This window comes from Acipenser ruthenus, chromosome 29 (genome assembly GCF_902713425.1).
Source record: "Acipenser ruthenus chromosome 29, fAciRut3.2 maternal haplotype, whole genome shotgun sequence".
NCBI lineage: Eukaryota > Metazoa > Chordata > Actinopteri > Acipenseriformes > Acipenseridae > Acipenser > Acipenser ruthenus.
Window position 1 is genome coordinate 16,892,159 of NC_081217.1, and position 18,778 is coordinate 16,910,936.

The 18,778-nt window shown below is 48.5% G+C and overlaps 1 protein-coding gene across 1 annotated transcript; it reads right to left on the bottom strand.

Moving 5' to 3' along the window:
• Positions 1–1,058: 1,058 nt before the first annotated feature.
• Positions 1,059–6,441, bottom strand: LOC117429684 (ETS-related transcription factor Elf-3-like). The gene is made up of 8 exons (XM_034049478.3): positions 6,275–6,441; positions 5,562–5,714; positions 4,310–4,645; positions 3,893–3,994; positions 3,552–3,644; positions 3,312–3,428; positions 2,712–2,907; positions 1,059–2,397 (listed from the first exon to the last, which is right to left on the bottom strand). The coding sequence occupies exons 2-8, from the start codon at positions 5,704–5,706 to the stop codon at positions 2,286–2,288; spliced, it is 1,101 nt and encodes a 366-aa protein (XP_033905369.3). The 5' UTR covers positions 5,707–5,714; positions 6,275–6,441; the 3' UTR covers positions 1,059–2,285.
• Positions 6,442–18,778: the final 12,337 nt, after the last annotated feature.

An 18,778-nucleotide genomic window follows, 5' to 3' on the forward strand; every position in this document is an offset into this window, starting at 1 on the left:
CTCTGTCACTGTAACCTCTGGCCATGTTAAAGTTACAGACCTCTGCAAGTCTGCTACTGATGCTCTGTATCGTCTGTCCACTGTGTCACTGTGTCCCCTCACTACCACTCAGACACATTTCTGATGCTCTGTATCGTCTGTCCACTGTGTCACTGTGTCCCCTCACTACCACTCAGACACATTTCTGATGCTCTGTATCGTCTGTCCACTGTGTCACTGTGTCCCCTCACTACCACTCAGACACATTTCTGATGCTCTGTATCGTCTGTCCACTGTGTCACTGTGTCCCCTCACTACCACTCAGACACATTTCTGATGCTCTGTATCGTCTGTCCACTGTGTCACTGTGTCCACTCACTACCACTCAGACACATTTCTGATGCTCTGTATCGTCTGTCCACTGTGTCACTGTGTCCCCTCACTACCACTCAGACACATTTCTGATGCTCTGTATCGTCTGTCCACTGTGTCACTGTGTCCACTCACTACCACTCAGACACATTTCTGATGCTCTGTATCGCCTGTCCACTGTGTCACTGTGTCCCCACACTACCACTCACACATTTCTGGTTGTTGCCGGATGCAAACCAGGACAATCCATCCATTGTAAGTTGATACAAGGTTTATATTTAGTTTGATTTGAATATTAGTCTATTCACTGGAACTGGCTAGCAAATAGTGTATCAGGTAACACATAAAAAAAATTAAAAATCTATATCGAATAGTATTACCATTGGCTGCATAGCAACACCAACAAGCTTTTAAACATTTGTATTGAGATATTTGCACTGTGGTCATTTGTTATTTAAAACAAAAAGGTTTTTACTGCTCTGCCCACTTTCTTCAGCTTTTTATTGGTAGCTTTAGGTAGGGGGTATATCCTAGCAATACAGACACCGCTAATGAAAGCAGATGTTCCTGTGGTCTTTGAGTGTGTGACAAAATATAATGCCATTGTTATCTCTGAAACAGGTTTGACTGCGGTGGAAAATGACTCTTCAGTTGCAAACAAAACTGAAACTTAAGCAACAAGAAATACAAATAAATAAATATTATATTCTAATAATCTTTTTATTTGCAAAATATTATTACATTGTACAAAATAATATTCCCATACAATTCAAAAGGAAAGTATTTTAGGATTAATATACAGAATTTAGTGAAACAAATATATACAATAATGAACACATCTCAATATTAAAGTTTACCAGTCCAGCTGAATAATAAAGGCTGTACAGTATATGGTATACATAGATACATACAAGCATACAAACAAATAGAAATATAACTTAAGTAAAGCGTACGGATTCCCTTCACAATGAAACTGCTGAAATCACCAAGTGTCTAACCAGTGCTATTGTAGTGCTACTGCAGTTCCTTGCATGTGCCTCTGTAGAGATCCTTTGGAAAGTTATGCAATAATTCCATACATCACTGGGACATGTAATGTGGCTCTTCAGTGCTCACAGGAGCTCCAGTTTTAATGCTGAAGCGAATTTTTGACACCCAGAGCGGCAGCAGTCATGTGAGTGCTGTGCCGAGGCTGTGAGTATCACTAGTGATCTCTTATCTGGAGCTGTGAAGCGCACGGACTCGCTGTGCTCATTGTGCTGCTGAAGCACACAGGGCACCTGGCGTTATCTTTCACCCTGACAGAAGCGCAAGCCTTTCGATTCACATCCTGGTGGAGTCTAGAACATTGCTTTCGTTTGAGACGGAGAGTTCACTCAAGCAATCTGCTGCATTGAAGGCAGTGCCATGTAGATGTCCTGATACCCTGGGGGCGTTGCACTTGGTTCTCTTTATTATTAACGTGCCATCCATCAGCTGTGATGTAACGAGGCAACCAATTCATTGCAAAAGTTAAGGCCACAGTTTTTCAAACAGAGTATGTACAGTATTTATAAATAATAAAAAAATGCTTTATCTGTTTGAATGATTGGTTGGTGATTGTCAACGTCCCAGGATCCTCGTCAATAACTTTAATATTAAAACATAAAATAATAACAACAACAACAACAACAATAAGAATCATATTTTAGCGGTTAATACAACCTACTTTAGCCGAAATATTGGCTTACTTTTTTCTGACGCCAAAAAGGCGCGTACACACTTTTGCCACTTTTGGCCAGAGTCTAAAACAAAAGAACAGAAATGCAGCTTAGTCGTCCGGAGTCCTTCCAACACACCATCTTCATCTCATGCAGGTCTCTGGACGTTAACCCAGCTCTGTCCAGGAGCCTCGCAAGCACCTTCCAAACTCACAGTGCCGCCACTCTGCCCACTCACTTTCCACTATTCACTTCCCCCAGCTTCCAGCCACTGGAGTTCTTCCCAAACTTATAGACCAGCCTCCGACCGTCCACTCGCTCCAGAATCTCTCTCTTGTAATAGTACCTGCGGGACAACGAAAGGACTACAGGTCAGTGGGGTGGGACAGGTGAAGCTGTGTGGCAGGTCAAGCAATACCCGGATTGAACCCATTCACCACGCTTAGAACTAAGCATGCTGTGTACAGCAGATGGGCTGTTCACTTAGTGTACATTCTGTTTACTAAATCATAGTCATAAGAAAGAGAAGAAGAGGAGGATACAAAAACACTGAAAAGATGTAGCAGGAGAAGGAGGATGAGAAAGAACAAGGAAAACAAAAACGAGAAAAGTGCAGAAGAACAAACGAGGAGATGGTTTGAGCCTCCCTGCTCCTCTCACCTCATGGCACGGCTCAGCTTCTCGTATGTCATGCTGCTGTTCCTCTTCTTCTGCCCCCAGAGCTGTGCCACTGCCTCGGACTTGAGGAACTTGAAGACCCCCTCCGTGCGGTCCTCCCACTTCATCAGCCCGTTGTTCTTTTCCGGGCTGATCAGGATGTCTCGAATGAACTCCCACAGGTGGGTCCCGCGAGGAGCTATTGCCAGGAGAGTATGGAGGTTAGGATTCGTGTTGTGCACTCATTGATCCATTCATTTAAACAGGGAATACACAAGTTATACAGGAACAAAGTGTAACTTCTGTGGAGGGCTCTCATTTACAGCTAGTCCCTGTAGCGCAGAAATCCAGATTCTATGTGTCAAGAGGTCATGGTACTCTATTGCAGGAGCTACATGTTACTTTCCAAAAAGCCGTTAATCAAAATCACCCCATTAATTTACAAATGCTTGAATAACTATATTTGAATGCTATGCTTTCCAAAACCTCCACAATTATAGCTATAGCTGCAGCCCTCGAAACGCTCAGGAATTATAGCGCAGGGAAATTAACTGGGCATGTCTAGAGTTCAATGATGTGTGCACCGCAGGACGCCCTGCTTACCGTGTTTGCTCTTCTTGATCTCGATGCAGTCCACCACGCTGTGGCTCAGCTTCCGGGGCCGCCCCCTCCCTCTCTTACAGGGCTTCAGGTCACAGCCTTCAGCCTTCACATACAGATCTGTTAAATCAAAAACAAAGCGTGTTCCCGTCAATGTCACGAAGTGCAGTGAGCGAGTGAGAAAGCAGCGGTACAGTAAAGGGAGCGGTGCAGGAAGCTGCAGCGGCAGGACCTCAGGCTTACTTGTCGTGGGTGTGAATTTTGATTTGGATGAATCGAGGTCCGAGTCACTTCCACCGGAGTCAGGAGAGCAAGGGGCCTGGAGTCTCTGGGACCCTGGAAGGAAGAGCAGAGAGTCGGTAAAACTGGTGGAAAAGACACAGCTGTGGGCGTGGTTATTACACCTTCCCGTCAAGTTGCGCTTATGGCAGGTTGTCTCGATTGGGAATTGCAAAGCAGAGCCACCGCTTGTTACCCTGCTTGTGACGAGCTGCACTATTCAAAACAATGGGTTCAACTGATAGGACGTGTTACTGAAGCCCTTCTAAGACTTTCTTGTGATTCCCTCTGATGAAGCTCCTTACCTGCGCTGGAGCTGTTGAGGCTGTCTGGAGAGGTGGGGCCGGACTCATAGCCAGTATCACTCCAGGATGGATCCATGATGATATTGAAGTCACTATCCCAGGCTGGGGGCACAAGAGACAGAGAGGGTTACCGGAGAGCCTGAGAGAGAGGCGTCTCTTATAAAGGGCAACCACGGTAGCACAGTAATTCTGCTTTTCCCATGGTTATACTGTGCGTTTACCATACTATGTTTGCCATGTTTTTCATAGGCTGTGCCATACCTCTCTGTGCTTCACACGGACCATGCTTTACCATGCATTTACTTTGTTTTATTACACTATGGGACTTTCAGGAGGACTTTAATTTCCCATGTACAGTAGGAGCTGCATAAACGCTAGCTGTGTTTGTTGCTTTCATGCGTCTGTCTGTCTGCTCACCTGTGCCGAACCGGACGGTGTCCAGCAGACTCAGGTCCCCCTCGTCCCCTCGGATGATATAGCTGACGTCCTCGAAGGCGGTGTCGAGGTCGTCGTACGCCAAGCTCTTGCAGTTGAGCTCACAGAGGCTACGGTACAGCTGGTCCCCCAGGGGCCCAAACATGGTGCGCAGGGATTCACAGGAGAGCTGGCACAGCGTGGCCCCGTCCATGGTGCAGTAGGACATGTCCAGGGTGCTGGCATCGTAGTCATACTTCTCCACATGGTGGCCGATCCACTGCAGTACGTGGTTCCTATTCCAGAACTGCGGCTTGATGCTGCACCAGCTGTTGGGGTCTAAATACAGCAAGAGGACCACTTTCAATGAAACACAATCACTGGACAAAGCTTGCCTGTCTATTTATCCATCTAGCCATCTCTCTAACTGTCTGCCTGCAGTGTGTTTCATACACGCCTTACTGGATTGGATTTATATGTATTGGTCTATTGAGTTTAATGAATTCTCTACAGAGCAGTAAATCAAAGGGCAGTGCCACCCTCAAACAGTGCTGGGTACAATCACAGTGCCGCCTGATACACTGAAAGTGTCTATAAACTAATAAAACTTCAGTTGCCGTGAGACAGTGGCAGTTGCAGCAGGCATGTGTTGCTGTATTTCTGTTTTATTGAAGGGTAACAGAAATCGACTGGCAGGCTCTTATCTTGGGATGTGGGCTGTAACGCTGGTTACAACATTAATGACTTTCTACAGCGTGAGAGGTTGTCACGTACTAACTCCTAATTGAACCGTAAGCAGCCTTCAGCAAAAGTGAACAAAGTTTTCCAAGTGTAAACCCATAGCATCACAGAACTAAAAAGAAACACCTCCCCTGACACCAGGGATTTAAGGAATGTTTGATTTAAGGTCACTTTTTTTATAAACATTCTCTTCTTTAACATTTCTTTTGAAAAGTATAAACACCTCTGAAGCAGTTTTAAAAAAGGCTTTGCCCAGCTTGATTTAATTAATCAACATTTAAAAAAACAGTAAATACACTGTGAAAAAAGTACCGCAATAAATAATAAAAGTGCACAGTGTTTTTGCAGCATGCCCCTCTGCTTTCCCCATGCTGACGGGGTCGCGCATTTCTTACAGTTGTCCATGATTTGCCATGTTTTTAATAGGCTGCCATACATCTCTATGGTAAACTTGTGTAAGAGAAGGGAGACGAGTTGAAGCTGTGTGCATGTGTCCAGCATGCCTGACTCTTACCCTGTGATTCCAGGGACAGCGGCTGCAGGAGCTCCCTGCTGTCTGTGAGAGTCATGCTTCCAGGGCTGCTCTGTGTGTCCTCAGTCTGGTACACCGTGCTCATCACGTTAGTAAGAATGCGGCTGAACTCGTACGACACCGCCATCAGCTCTCCTGCAGAAAAAGTATATTGTCAAAATACAGACACACACACACACATCTCTCTCTCTATATATATATATACACACACACACACGGACTGAACCTGGAAGAGAATGCATGCTTTTAGAAATGGAACTGCACCTCAGAACTGTCTGTTTCTCAGTGTTCTTAGAACATTGATCTGCAAGTCACTGTGCAGCTATCACCCTTCAACAACAGCATCAGTCTATTTCTACCATGCTCTCTGAAGGAGGCAGAAGCCGAAATGCTGCAGCTAATTATGAAATTAGTGAGTTTTCAGTTTCTCAATTACTTTTGTCCTTCATTTTATTTTTATACAGTATAGTTGAAGCCAGTACAGCGACTGAACCCCAAAACACAGACAGCTTATCTCTGCACATGAAGTTGAAGATTTGTGGTTTTTCATCTATTTTTTTGAAATCCCAAAAGTCAAACTTTTTAAGTTGTTCTTAGCAAAAATCTTTTGAAAAAAGAAATTCCCTACAAGAAAAAAAGTATATCCACTTCCACACAGCCACGCTAATAATGAAATAAAAAAGATATGTGCATACCTGATAAGAACACCCACGTACGAAAATAATAATAATAATAATAATAATAATAATAATAATAATAATAATAATAATAATAATAATAATAATAATAATCCACAGATGATATTCTTCAGCAGGTATAACACTAATCTCTCGACCTGCTAATTCTCAATCACACATGCACCTGTTGCTGACAATACTTGCTGAGAACACTCTTATTTATACCTTGTTACCTAGCAGGGGCGTGTCAAAGGGCTGAGGGTGTCATGTAGCAGCAGATCCCGGGGAATTCCAAGCTGATTCTGTCATTGTCAAAGTTATGAAAGATTTGCATAATACAGGTGTATTATGACCTGGCCCCTCCCCCCTAGCTGACAGGAAGCCGGAGACAGCCTCCAGCCTCTTTACTCATTGACAGAACTGTCCCGCCCCCTGGCCTGTTCCCAAGGAGATATTCTTGACAGTGAGAGATCTGCACCTGTGGCGCTGTGCAGCCCACATACCAATGAAGTCATAGCGTTAGCTAATGCTTAGCTGACTGGACGGACAGACCAAGGGCTATTGGTCACTGGGGAGCGGGATATTTTTAGATAGTAAAAGTAAACAGCATTTTTCCTCATAACAAAACTCAAGCCTATGAGGTCATGCTGTTAATAATTTTTTTCAGTGAGATTGCATCAGCGAGCGTTTATTCTTTTGGTTTGTTTTTCATTGAACTGCATTGTTCAAGGTCTGTGTTGTCACATTACAGCAGAGGGGCTTGCTCTTGTCTGCAGTTTACCATGTTAAACTCCTGCAGTATTTTCTCATGCTTCCAGTTTACTGCACTGTGCTGCAGCCAGACCACACCACACCAGCAATGGGAAGTGCATTCCTCTGGTTCTTCTTCTCTCCCTCCCTGTTCACTTTATGAAGGTGATATTACATTGCTGTGTTGAAGCATGGTTGGTTTTGTTTTCACTTTGTAGACTGCAGTCTCCCTCTCCTCTCACTCTCACAGAATCTCTGTTCAGGACCCGCTGTGTTGCTGCAGGGGAGTCCTGTCCCTCCTGAGCAGAGAGGCCCGTGTTCTACAGAACAGATTCAGACCACTGCTCTCAATTTTGTAAAGGAGCACCTGTGACACAAGACTTTTTTCATCCAGTCCAGGGCTGTTTGTCTGGGGATGTTATTGCTGGCATTCAGGCTTGCATACCAAGGATTTGTCTCTCAAACTGAGGTGCAAACCGCTGGGTGACTCAACAAGTAAAAGATGGGCTTGATGCCCAGAGCGGAGGCAGATCTGGCACCACACACAGTGCACACGAGTCTCTGCCTTCCTAGTAACCTATTCCGTGCCATGCGATAGCGTGCTGGGACCAACGCAGAGATGGAAATCACCACTCAGACCTGCATTCACTAAAATGTTCAAGGAATTAGGCTCCAGTTATAAATGCAATGCATGTAATACATGTGTAAGCCTCTACCTCGTGCCAGCACAGCAACACATGAAGCTTACATCTCCACATCAAACCCAGGCCTCATAATTAAACTAGCCCTAAAACCCAAATGATCTTTTATACAGCAATGCACACAGAGCCACTGTGCTGGCTGGGGTTCTATAATAAGAGACAGTAGGAGTGCAAGGTGTTGTCAGAATGGTGCCACTGGGGTAACAGTTTTGTACTACAATGATAAGAACTACTGAGCCCATTGCAGTGTCATGCTACCATATCAGGAACAGTGCTCAATGCGTGTCCCTAGTGCATTGTGCTGGTACTGCAAGACACAACAGAAGCCTGGCCCAACATACTGTAAACACAGTGTCGCTACTGTGATAACAAACAAACAAGCAAACCAATCATACAGTCACAAGAACTTCGTACCAAATGAAACAAAGCTGCAATTGTTATAACTGGCGATGTATTGCTTATTTCTCAGTAAAAGCACCCGTACTTAAGCTGTAACAGGGATAATCCATAACAGACATTACTGCTGCAGAAAAAGTTGCTTAATTATGCTGCTGCTGCCCTCCAGTGGCAGCAAAAATGCACTACAACCTTGTGGCAAGCCAAGAACGACAGTATATATTATTTGGCAATTATTTGTAGTTATAAGATATATTTGTAAAATTTGTAACATTATATAACTGACAGAACAAAACACATTGTTCTTTCACTGTACATTTATTCAGTTGTTCAGTCTGTGTTAATGATCCAGGTGTGTTTATAAAAGGCTGCAGGTAGTCAGGGGAGGTAGGCTGCAGGAGCAGTTTGCGTTGTATGCGGGGCGAGCACTGGTTTAGCTCTACCAGGAAAATGGTGTCTTCCCTTAACAAAGCCAGCAGATCAGAATCAGTATTTAGTGTCATTTGTTTTTGGGGTTTTTTCCCAACTAATAAAAGTTCACAAAAGCTCTTAAATGTATCCTTATTTAGTGTGGCTCGTGATTTCACCAGCTTGGCCACTGTCCCTCCTTCGACACCTCCGCAAAGGTGAGAGGTTACCTTACCTGTAGTTTTCCAGGGCACGTGCGGTTCATAAAGTATGTGTGAGTCACACTCGACGGCTGATCCGGCTTCATAAACACAGCGGAATGAATTTTTGCGGCTGTAGAATGGTAGAACTGGCTTGACAGACAGCATGGAGAATCTTACTCAAACTTCCACTTAATAAGTCATTAACCCTCAATAGCCAATGTGTCTAACGCAAACCAAAGCCCTTTTCACACTGGCACGCCTACCCAGGTCCCAACCAGGTTACCCGGGTCACAATCCTGCGTAGTGTGAAACCACTTACAAATAGCCACGCCTGCGTGAAGGTCTCACTTCCTAGGAGCGGTTCAGATCGATTGGAGACCCGTGTGAATGGTTCTCAAATGACCTAGACTCGATTAATACGATCCAACCCCAGATTTGAAAAATAGGTGGTCTCGGCTCGATTGGGCAAACGACCCAGGCGGGGATCGTTTCTTTTTTCCCCTGTGTGATTGCCAAGCTGTCTGTGGGCAGACTGATTGTGATCGCTTCAGTGTGTTTGTTGTTCTCCATTAATGTGAACCCATCCCAGAATGTACTGTGGATAATCATCAGCTGGACAGCTGATGCGAGCCGAGCATGTTTGGAATTCCAGTGAGAATGATCTTGGACCGGTAACGGAGAGCAAACGAGTCAGCAAACAATCTCATCTCATTTCCCAAGGCTGTCCTGTCTGAATGCTCATCGACTTGATGTTTGCAGCGTTCTTTCAAACGATCCGGACCTGGGTCTTTTGCAATATTTCCCATGTGAACGGGGCCGTACACTTGTAAAGACTACACAGCGTAAAGAGTAGCCAATCATCTTCAGGATAACATCTATTCAAGCATGAAACACACTTCAAAATCAAGAATAAGGAAAATTACACATATGGCGGCAAGCGATTTTCTTCTATGGTGCAAATATAGATTTGCTGAGCGCTGTAGATTTAGGGTTATCAGGCGTCACAGGTAAACTGGGATCGTCCAGATTTCAATCCTGGTTTTATTTTTGTCCTCGCTACTCACATTTTTATTTAAGTACTGTAAAAAAAACTATTGCAATGAATTGTTGTTATCTACAATAATTTCACCCGATGTTTAACTTTTAAATTGCGATTAGGCTACTACAGACCATGTTGACTGTGACACAGTTCAGTTTGTATTAACAAGGTATTATTATTATTATTATTATTATTATTATTATTATTATTATTATTATTATTATTATTATTTTACATTATTTATATAATGCTTCGAATTGATCGGAAATGGCAAATGTAAGGCGATTTTTAATTGGATAATTTATTACACATTTTTTTCTCAAAATTCATTGGCTCTAATTTGATTTTCAGTAACCTGATTGGCCATATGAGTATGTGTAATAATTTGAATTACAACATGTACTAAATGTCACGTTTTTGACCCGAATGGCCTTTGTGACAGAAATAGAATCAATCTTCCTCCTGACCTATGAGGGTGCTAAGTACAGGGAACAGAGCACCCTGGACCGGATGGCCTGACATTTAATTCCCAGGGTTAAAAGGAAGTCGGTCATCTAGAAAGGGGGCGGAACTCCGGTGCACTAACTCATCGACCTGGAAGGGAAACGATGTGGCAGCCGCGGATTGGAGGAGCGGCTGCAATCGTTTACCAAGGGGTCATGAGTGAAGGTATAAATAGGGGTCGAAGCGACGTGATCTGTTCCTTCGTTTATGGTTAAGGAAACGACCCGGAAGGACCTGTGTTAAAAATATCGTACTGGAGTGTTTTGTTTGTTTTGTCTTGTCTCTAATTGTTACTTGTTGTTATTATTAGTAGACGGCTAACACGTTCTGGAGCTGTCGCCAAAGGCCAGCACAAATCCAGACATCACTACACCTGCGTCACGATAATAACTGTATCAGCACCACGAGCACTAAAGCCGGACCGTGTTTGTATCTTGTGTGTATAACTGGACTGTGTTTATTATTTGGGACTGCAAAGCCTTTATTTTGAACAGTGCAATACACATTGCCTGGGATTTATTATTTACGGTCACCAGACCAGGATTATAAATAAACCTCCTTGCAATTTGAATTCTTGTTGTCTGCCTTTCATTGATCACCCCATCACTCCTGCACCTGCACACTGCAAACCACTTTGCCACACCTTCCGTGAGATTAGAGAACGGATTCGTCGGACATGCATGTCATGATTAAGATTAAGATTCTACAATTTCAGCAGCTACTCACACTCTATTTATCATATTTACCATTAAGTTTATGGGACAAAAACCCTTTGGAATGTGGAACAACCGGTTTTTCACAGTTTTATCTGCAGGTTACATCACCGCTCCCTTTTCAAAGAATGAACAAAACAACTTTCAGGGGAAATTTCCAAGGTGTGTTTTATTTTCCTTTACGAAAACAGGCGTCTCTCAGTTTCCAGTCAAACTCTTTAGGGAGTGGGACTGGAAGCAATGGATTCCTGAATGAATCATGGAGGCAGAGTGACAGAGCAGGGAACGTGCTCAATACAGATGCCTCACTGGGGTCTTTTCTATCCCTGGGGGAGGAGATGGGGATTATGGGGGTGTTACTGTCCACAAGAAAAACGTTTTTTTTAAAAAGTGGGCTTATGTATTCAGTGTTTATTATTTAAAAAAAACAGTCACCCGTTGTAATGATTAATGGTGTGTGTGGTGGCAACAGCTGGCACAGCCCAGGAGGATGCCCACTAGATTTATACCTCAGTTCAGAGTGTAAACAGTCTTTGACCTTGGTTTCCAGGGGGATAGTGTTTTGTTAAAATGTAACCTCTAATGCCCACAGTGACTCAACCAAAGAGTATATAGTTTTTCCTGGGTGAAGCCCCTAGCACAGTGAAACATTAATCTCATTAGTTATATATATTTCACAGCGACAAACCCCACTGCAATGAAACTGTACAAAGGGTCTCCTGTTATCAGCAGCTCAAGGGTAGAACGCACATCTACAGAACACTGAGAGCTCATCTCATTGCCAGAAGCACAGGCATGGCTGGTTAATAAACTGGGCTTGGTCTCAGCATGAAGAGGCTTGTTCTGGCCCGTTGATTGGCTGCTGCTGATGTAAAACAAAGTGTCAAAGCGGTATCTCTTGAAATGTGCAGTGGGTCTGGTGGTCTCGGTCCCCCGGTGAATCTTAGAACACAACCCAAAACCAACAACACGCAACTGGGAGCAATCATCAGTGAGACAGCCGCTCCACTAGTGAATAGCACTAGAGTGGGGATTATCCGCAACACAAAAGTCATTTTTAAAAAACTGTGCTTATGTGTTCAGTGTTTGTTTTTGTTTTAACTTTTTTTTAAAGTAAATTTGCACAGTAAATTTCCAATTTACCCATGCTTTACCAATGGTTATGCTACACATTTACCATAGTTTACCATGGTTAACTATACCTCTCTGGTCTTTACAACACTTGCCTATGCTGGGTCCACGTCAGGTTTGTGTGGGCCCCAGGCAATGGACCTACAGTGGGTACGGTTGCCAACTTTCAATTTTTTTAAAAACAGATAACGATAGGTTGCGGATGCAACCCCGGTTCCCTGAAAGAGAAAATAACCATCAAGGTATGGGACATTGCCGTCAGGCAGCAGGGATTGGCTGAGCTTTATGTCAAAGCTGCCGATAGGCCTCCGCGCAAGCTGCCGTGTAAGCCCGCCCCCTTGGGAGCTTACTATACGCAGCACGCGGAGAGTCACTTCCTCTTTTGCCCTTCAGGCCGTGAAGGCCTCCAGAGCGACCTCGCGGCTTGATGGTTATTTTCTCTTTCAGGGAACCGGGGTTGCATCCGCAACCTATCGTTCCCTTTCAAGTCGAAAATAACCATCAAGGTATGGGAACAGTGTACCCAAGCCGTCGCGAGGGAGGATTCTCGGCAGTAGGACAGACTTACGTCATAACGCAACTGCGTAGGCAGTACATCTACACATATGCGGAGCTGCGCCTCAGCGTCTATGCTCGCAATGACACCTGTCCCAAGGTGGAATAGTCACACCATATTGTACCTACTCTAGACGTCCGCAACCTGAGGCGTCATAGAGTGCAACACAGATGCTCCAAATGACGGAGCAGAGGATTCCAGCACATTTAGCCTGTAAAACCTCATGAAAGTATGCGGCGTAGCCCAACTGGCTGCCGCGCAAATATCAGACACCGGCACCCCTCGAAAGAGGGCCCAGGATGTCGCCATACCCCTGGTAGAATGCGCCTTCAACTGCCCTGGTGGAGGAAGGCCTGCAGATTCATACGCTAATTTAATAGCATCCACTATCCAGTGGGAAAGGCGCTGTTTAGACAGCGGCTGACCCAATGATCTAGAACCATGGCATATGAACAACTGTTCTGTCTGCCTCACAGTCCTTGTGCGGTCAATATAACACCTCAATGCCCTCACAGGGCAGAGCATGTGTAACCGCTCTTCCTCTGGGGAAGAAAAAGGAGGAGGATGGAACGCCATCAACTCGACTGACTGGTTCATGTGGAACGGGGATATAACCTTTGGTAAAAAGGCCGGATTAGGGCGCATGGAGACCTTAGAACCGTCTCCTGCAAAACGAGTACAAGAAGGATGCACTGACAGTGCATGTAACTCGCTCACGCGTTTTGCTGATACCACAGCCAGCAAAAACGCAGTCTTAATAGATATGAGCTTCATATCCACGCTGTGGAGAGGCTCAAACGGCGCCTTGGCAAGGGCTTCCAGCACCACATCAAGGCTCCACGACGGTAAACTGGTCGTTCTTGGAGGCCGCAAGCGTCTTGCGCCTTTCAGAAACTGAGATGCCAAAAAATGGCAACCAGGTGATAACCCGTCAATGCGTACGTGGCAAGCCGAAATAGCGGCCAAATACACTTTAAGTGTAGAGGGAGACTTACCCTCGTCTAACAGCTTCTGCAGAAACTGTAATATCACTGCCATAGGGCAGGAGACCGGGTCATGGCCCTCAGCCAGACACCAACTCTGAAATAATTGCCACTTATACGTATATTGCGACCGAGTGGAGGGCGCCCTCGCACTTTGAATGGTCGATATAACCGCCGTCGAAAGCCCTAAGGCTGACAGGCGCTCCCGCTCAGGGGCCAAGCCCATAGCTGCATGAGCTTGGGGTTCGGATGCCATAGCCCTCCTTGGGCTTGGGACAACAGGTCCGCTCGCAGAGGGAGCTCCCTCGGGCGACCGTGCAACAACTGCACCAGACTCGGGAACCAAATCCTCCGAGGCCACCGAGGAGCGATCAGAATCACTGTCGCTTGCTCTACCCTGACCTTCTCCAAGAAGGCGGGGAGCATCGAAATCGGTGGAAATGCGTACAGGAGCCCTGGCGGCCATTCGTGAGCCAGTGCATCGACTCCTAGGGGCTGTCGAGGTCCTTCACCGAGAACCATAGGGGGCAGTGCGTGGTCTCTCGCGAAGCGAAGAGATCGACTTGCGCTGTGCCGAACCAGTCCCAAATGCGCTCTACCACCCGAGGGTGAAGACGGCATTTGCCCGCAAGAGGACCTCCTCTGGACAGGAGATCCGCTGCGTAATTGACTCTGCCCGGCAGATGAACTGCACGCAGAGAGGCTAACCGCGGTTGAGCCCAGAGCAACAGCCGCGTTACCATCCGGTGAAGACCTGGGGACCGCAATCCGCCCTGGCGATTGATATACGCCACTACTGTGGTGTTGTCTGACCGCACTAACACGTGCTTGTCTAGAAGCACTGGCAAGAAGTGCCGAAGGGCGAGGTCCACTGCTCTGAGTTCCAGAGCGTTGATGTGGGCTGACCTCCAGGGTCCTGACCACACTCCACGGGTCCCTGTCCCGTTCCAGACTGCTCCCCAACCTTGGTTGGAAGCGTCGGTTGTTATAACTTCCCTTCGGAAGATGGGACCCAAGCGCACGCCCTGGCGGATGTTCGACTGAACTCTCCACCAGCGTAATGCTTCCCAGCAGGTTCGGGATACCCTCAGCCTGCGGTGCTTGTCTCTCCGCGGGTGCAACGCGAAGGCATTGAACCAGGCCTGCAGAGGTCTCTGGTGTAGTAAGCCCAAAGGAAGGGCTTGCGAGGCGGCAGCCATCAACCCCAGCATGCGCTGACAGAGCTCCATGCTGACTGTTTCTCTCAACCTGAATAGGGAGAGACACCGCTCTAATGAGGCAACTCTTTGTGTCGATAGGGTCGCTTCCATGGACACTGAGTCCAGATGCAGACCCAAAAATTCGGTCTGTTGGCTGGGCACGAGGCGGCTCTTGTCTGGATTGACCTTCAGACCTAGCCGCTGAAGATGGTCTGTAACCATCACTGTGTGCTGTGCCAACTGCTCCTTTGACTGCGCGCAGACGAGCCAGTCGTCCAGATAGTTCAGCAGTCGAACGCCTTGAACCCGCAAGGGGGCTAAAATGGCGTCCATACACTTCGAAAAGGTTCGAGGAGCTAGAGACAGGCCGAATGGCAGGACACAAAACTCGTAGACCCTGCTCTGAAATGCGAAACGTAGGTACTTCCTGTGACCCGGACAGATGGGAACGTGAAAGTACGCATCTGTGAGGTCTACGGTGGTAAACCAGTCGCCCTGCCGGACAGACTGGACAATGTGCCTGTGCGTAAGCATCTTGAACGACAACACCCGTAGGTATTTGTTCAGTACACGCAGGTCTAGAATAGGGCGGAGCCCGTCGTCCTTCTTTGGCACAAGGAAGTATTTGGAGTAGAAACCCTGGTCGGTCAGAGCAGGGTCTACTAGTTGAATGGCACGCTTCTTGAGCAATGCCTGTATTTCTGCATTTAGAGCTGAGGACTGAACCGAGTCCTTCACTGCAGTTACCACCACTCCCCTGAAGGGGGGGGTTTTTAACCGGAATTGAAGGGTGTACCCGGTGATTATAGTTTTGCGCACCCAGATGTCGTTGGTGCATTGTTGCCAGAACAGGAGCTGTGGAACAGTGTAGGGGTGGGTTAACGGCTGCCGGGGTTTCTCAGGGCTGCTTAGGCTGCGCTCGCTCACGAGGGGCCTGACCAGAGCCACGAGGACGTGGTCTGCTACCTCCTCTGGGGCGCCACCCTCCGCGCTGCGGTCTCGCAAATGCGGGTTGGCTGCGTGCTGCAACCCCCGAAGGGGCGGTTTTACTGCCCTGTGGGTGCGCCTGCTGCTGCGGCGGCGCCCTGCGCCATTGGCGCTCCTGCGGCCGCCTTGGCTGGAAAGGCTTGCTTGGCCACATCTTAGCCAACTGCTGCGACGCCTCACGCGCCTTGACGGAGCGTTGCAGCATCTCCTCCACCGCTGGGCCAAACGTGTGCCCCGGGGATATAGGAGCATCTAACAACGGGGCCTTATCAGGCTCCTGTACCCTGGCCTGTGAGAGCCATAGCTGCCTCCTTGCTACTACTAGGGAAGCAATGCTCCTGCCCTGTGCTCGCGCATTTAGCTGAGCCAGCCTGACCAAAAGCTGTGCAACTGCACCCAGCTCGGTCCTGAGCCCGACGGGTGGGGACTCAGGCAGGTCGCGAATCAGCGCCGCCTGGTAGACTGTCAGGAGGCTGGCCACGTTGGACAGTCTAACTGCCTCTGTAGCCGCGGCATAACCCTTTTTTAGGTGGGCCTCCGTAATCCTACACTGCCTGTTAGGGCAGGAAGGGTCCTTAGCCAGCCCCGAAAGTGTCGGCGTCTTTACTAGCGCGGCGAACGCGGCGCCCACTGGCGGAAACAACGCCAGCCCAGCTTCGCTCGCCCCGTGCATGGTGAAGGCCGAAGCCTTGCGAGAAGTCGCAGGGGCGGAGGCCGGTGCTCCCCAGGTGGACTGCACCTCCTTAATAAAATCCGGGAATGCCGGGAGCATCCTGGACTGAAGGGGCGGAGCCGATGGCAATTCAAACAGAGAGCGACGTGTTGGCTCTGATGCGGGCCAGTCCACGCCTAGATGGCGGGCTGCCCTCTCCACCACTGACCAGATAGGGTCATTAGTATCCAGCACTTCAGGGTCGTCCTGCCCAGAGTGCTGGGATGCCACCTCAGGCTCTGTGTCTTCAAAGAGCGGGTCTGCATCAGATGCGTCCCTTGAGACAGCATCGGCGTCCCACTCTACTTCCTGGGGAACTGGTGGAGGAACCATCGGCTGACTAGCGCTGGGTCCGGTAACCATCTCTGGGGCCCGAGGCGCCACGTTCGCTAGAGTCATGAGGAGGGATTGTTGTCCCATCATGAGCTCCATGAACTGCGACATCTTGGAGGTGAGCTCAGCCACCCCAGATGTGTCTTGATGCCGTCTACCCCTTCGAGGGGAGCTGGAGTGTCTTCTCCGGCGAGGCGATCGAGATCTGGATCGCGACTCTCGACGGGGGCGAGCCCCGCGAGAGGAGGGGCTGCGGGAACGTTCCCGAGCACGCCTAATTGGAGATCTTTGACCAGCTGTAAGCTGGGAAGATGGGCTCATAGGCTGAGACGTCGCCGGCAGCGACACGATAGACGATGGTGGGGCCGAGACGGTGTGGGACGAGCCCGAAGATGGGGAACGACCTCCCACCGCCTTCCTAGCTCTCTGGCGTAGGGTGCGTGTTTGAAACCCCGCACATAGCTGGCAGTATGCCCTGTCTGCCAGGGCAGATGCTGCATGGTCCGGCCCTAAACATGCGACACAGTCCTCATGAGGGTCGCTGGCAGGCAACTTGGCCTGACAGGTCACACAACGGTGGAACCCAGACATATTGACGTCAAAGACGAGAGCGAGGTGCGCGTCGTCGAGCGCCGAAGCGCTGGGCACCAAGCGTCAAGCACCTGATGTGCGTGCGTCGAGCGCCGCCGCGTCGAGCGCCGAGGCGTCGAGGGTGCGTGCGTCGAGCACCGAGCGCCGAAGCGTCAAGCACCGAGGTGCGTGCGTCGACGTCAAGGGTGCGCGCGTTGAGGCGTCGAGCGCCGAAGCGTCGAGCACCGAGCGTCGAGCGTCGAGCGCCGAAGCGTCGAGCGTCGAGCGTCGAGCGTCGAGGCGCCAAGCGCCGAGCACCGAGCGTCGAAGCGTCGAGCGTCGAGCACCGAGCGTCGAGCACCGAGGTGCGTCGAGGGTGCGTGCACCGAGCGTCGAGCGTCGAGCGCCGAGCGTCGAGCGTCGAGGGTGCGTGCGTCGAGGCGCCAAGCGCCGAGCACCGAGCGTCGAGCGCCGAAGCGTCGAGCGTCGAGCACCGAGGTGCGTCGAGGGTGCGTGCACCGAGCGTCGAGCACCGAGCGTCGAGCACCGACGTTGATGGGAACGTGCACCGAGCGTCGAGCACCGAGCGCCGAAGCGTCGAGCGTCGAGCACTGAGCCCCAAGTGCAGAAGCACTAAGCACCAAGCGCAGAAGCGCTGCACAAAGCACCGAAGCGCTGCACCAAGCGCACAAGCGCTGACACCAAAAGCGCCGGAGCGCGAGCGCCGAAGCGCGAGTACCGAGCGTGGAACGCAAGCACAGACGCCTAAGCGTCAGCTGACCCGCCAAGCGGAGACGCAAAGTGCTGGTACAGTGTCTGGTGCTGTGCAATACCTACCTGAAGGTGCTGGGGATTTTGCACGTTGGTGGTTGTCTTCCTCTGTATAGTGAAGGGAAAAACTTTTTTTTTTTTTTTGTGGACGCTGCAAGGGAAAGGGAGTGTAGTGCAATACCACGTGGCGGGAACGCGCCGCGGGGGGGGGGGGGGACACTGCAGAGCAGACTACCCGCACACACACACGGTATAGCCTAAGCTACCCGCACACACACACGGTATAGCCTAAGCTAGACCGAGGATGCAATTGCGCGTGGCCAAGGCCAACGCAACACGCGTCCGACACACAATGTAATATATAATAATATATAATTACACAATAATACAATATATATAGAATATATATATAAAAAACCCACACAGTAAATAATAAAAGAACAGAGGAAAGACGGGGAGACCACGAAGAACGCAATGCCGAAGCAAAGCGAAAAGGAATATATAATGTAAACACAAAATATATCCTAAAATAATACTAATACAATAATAACAATAATAACTGAAAT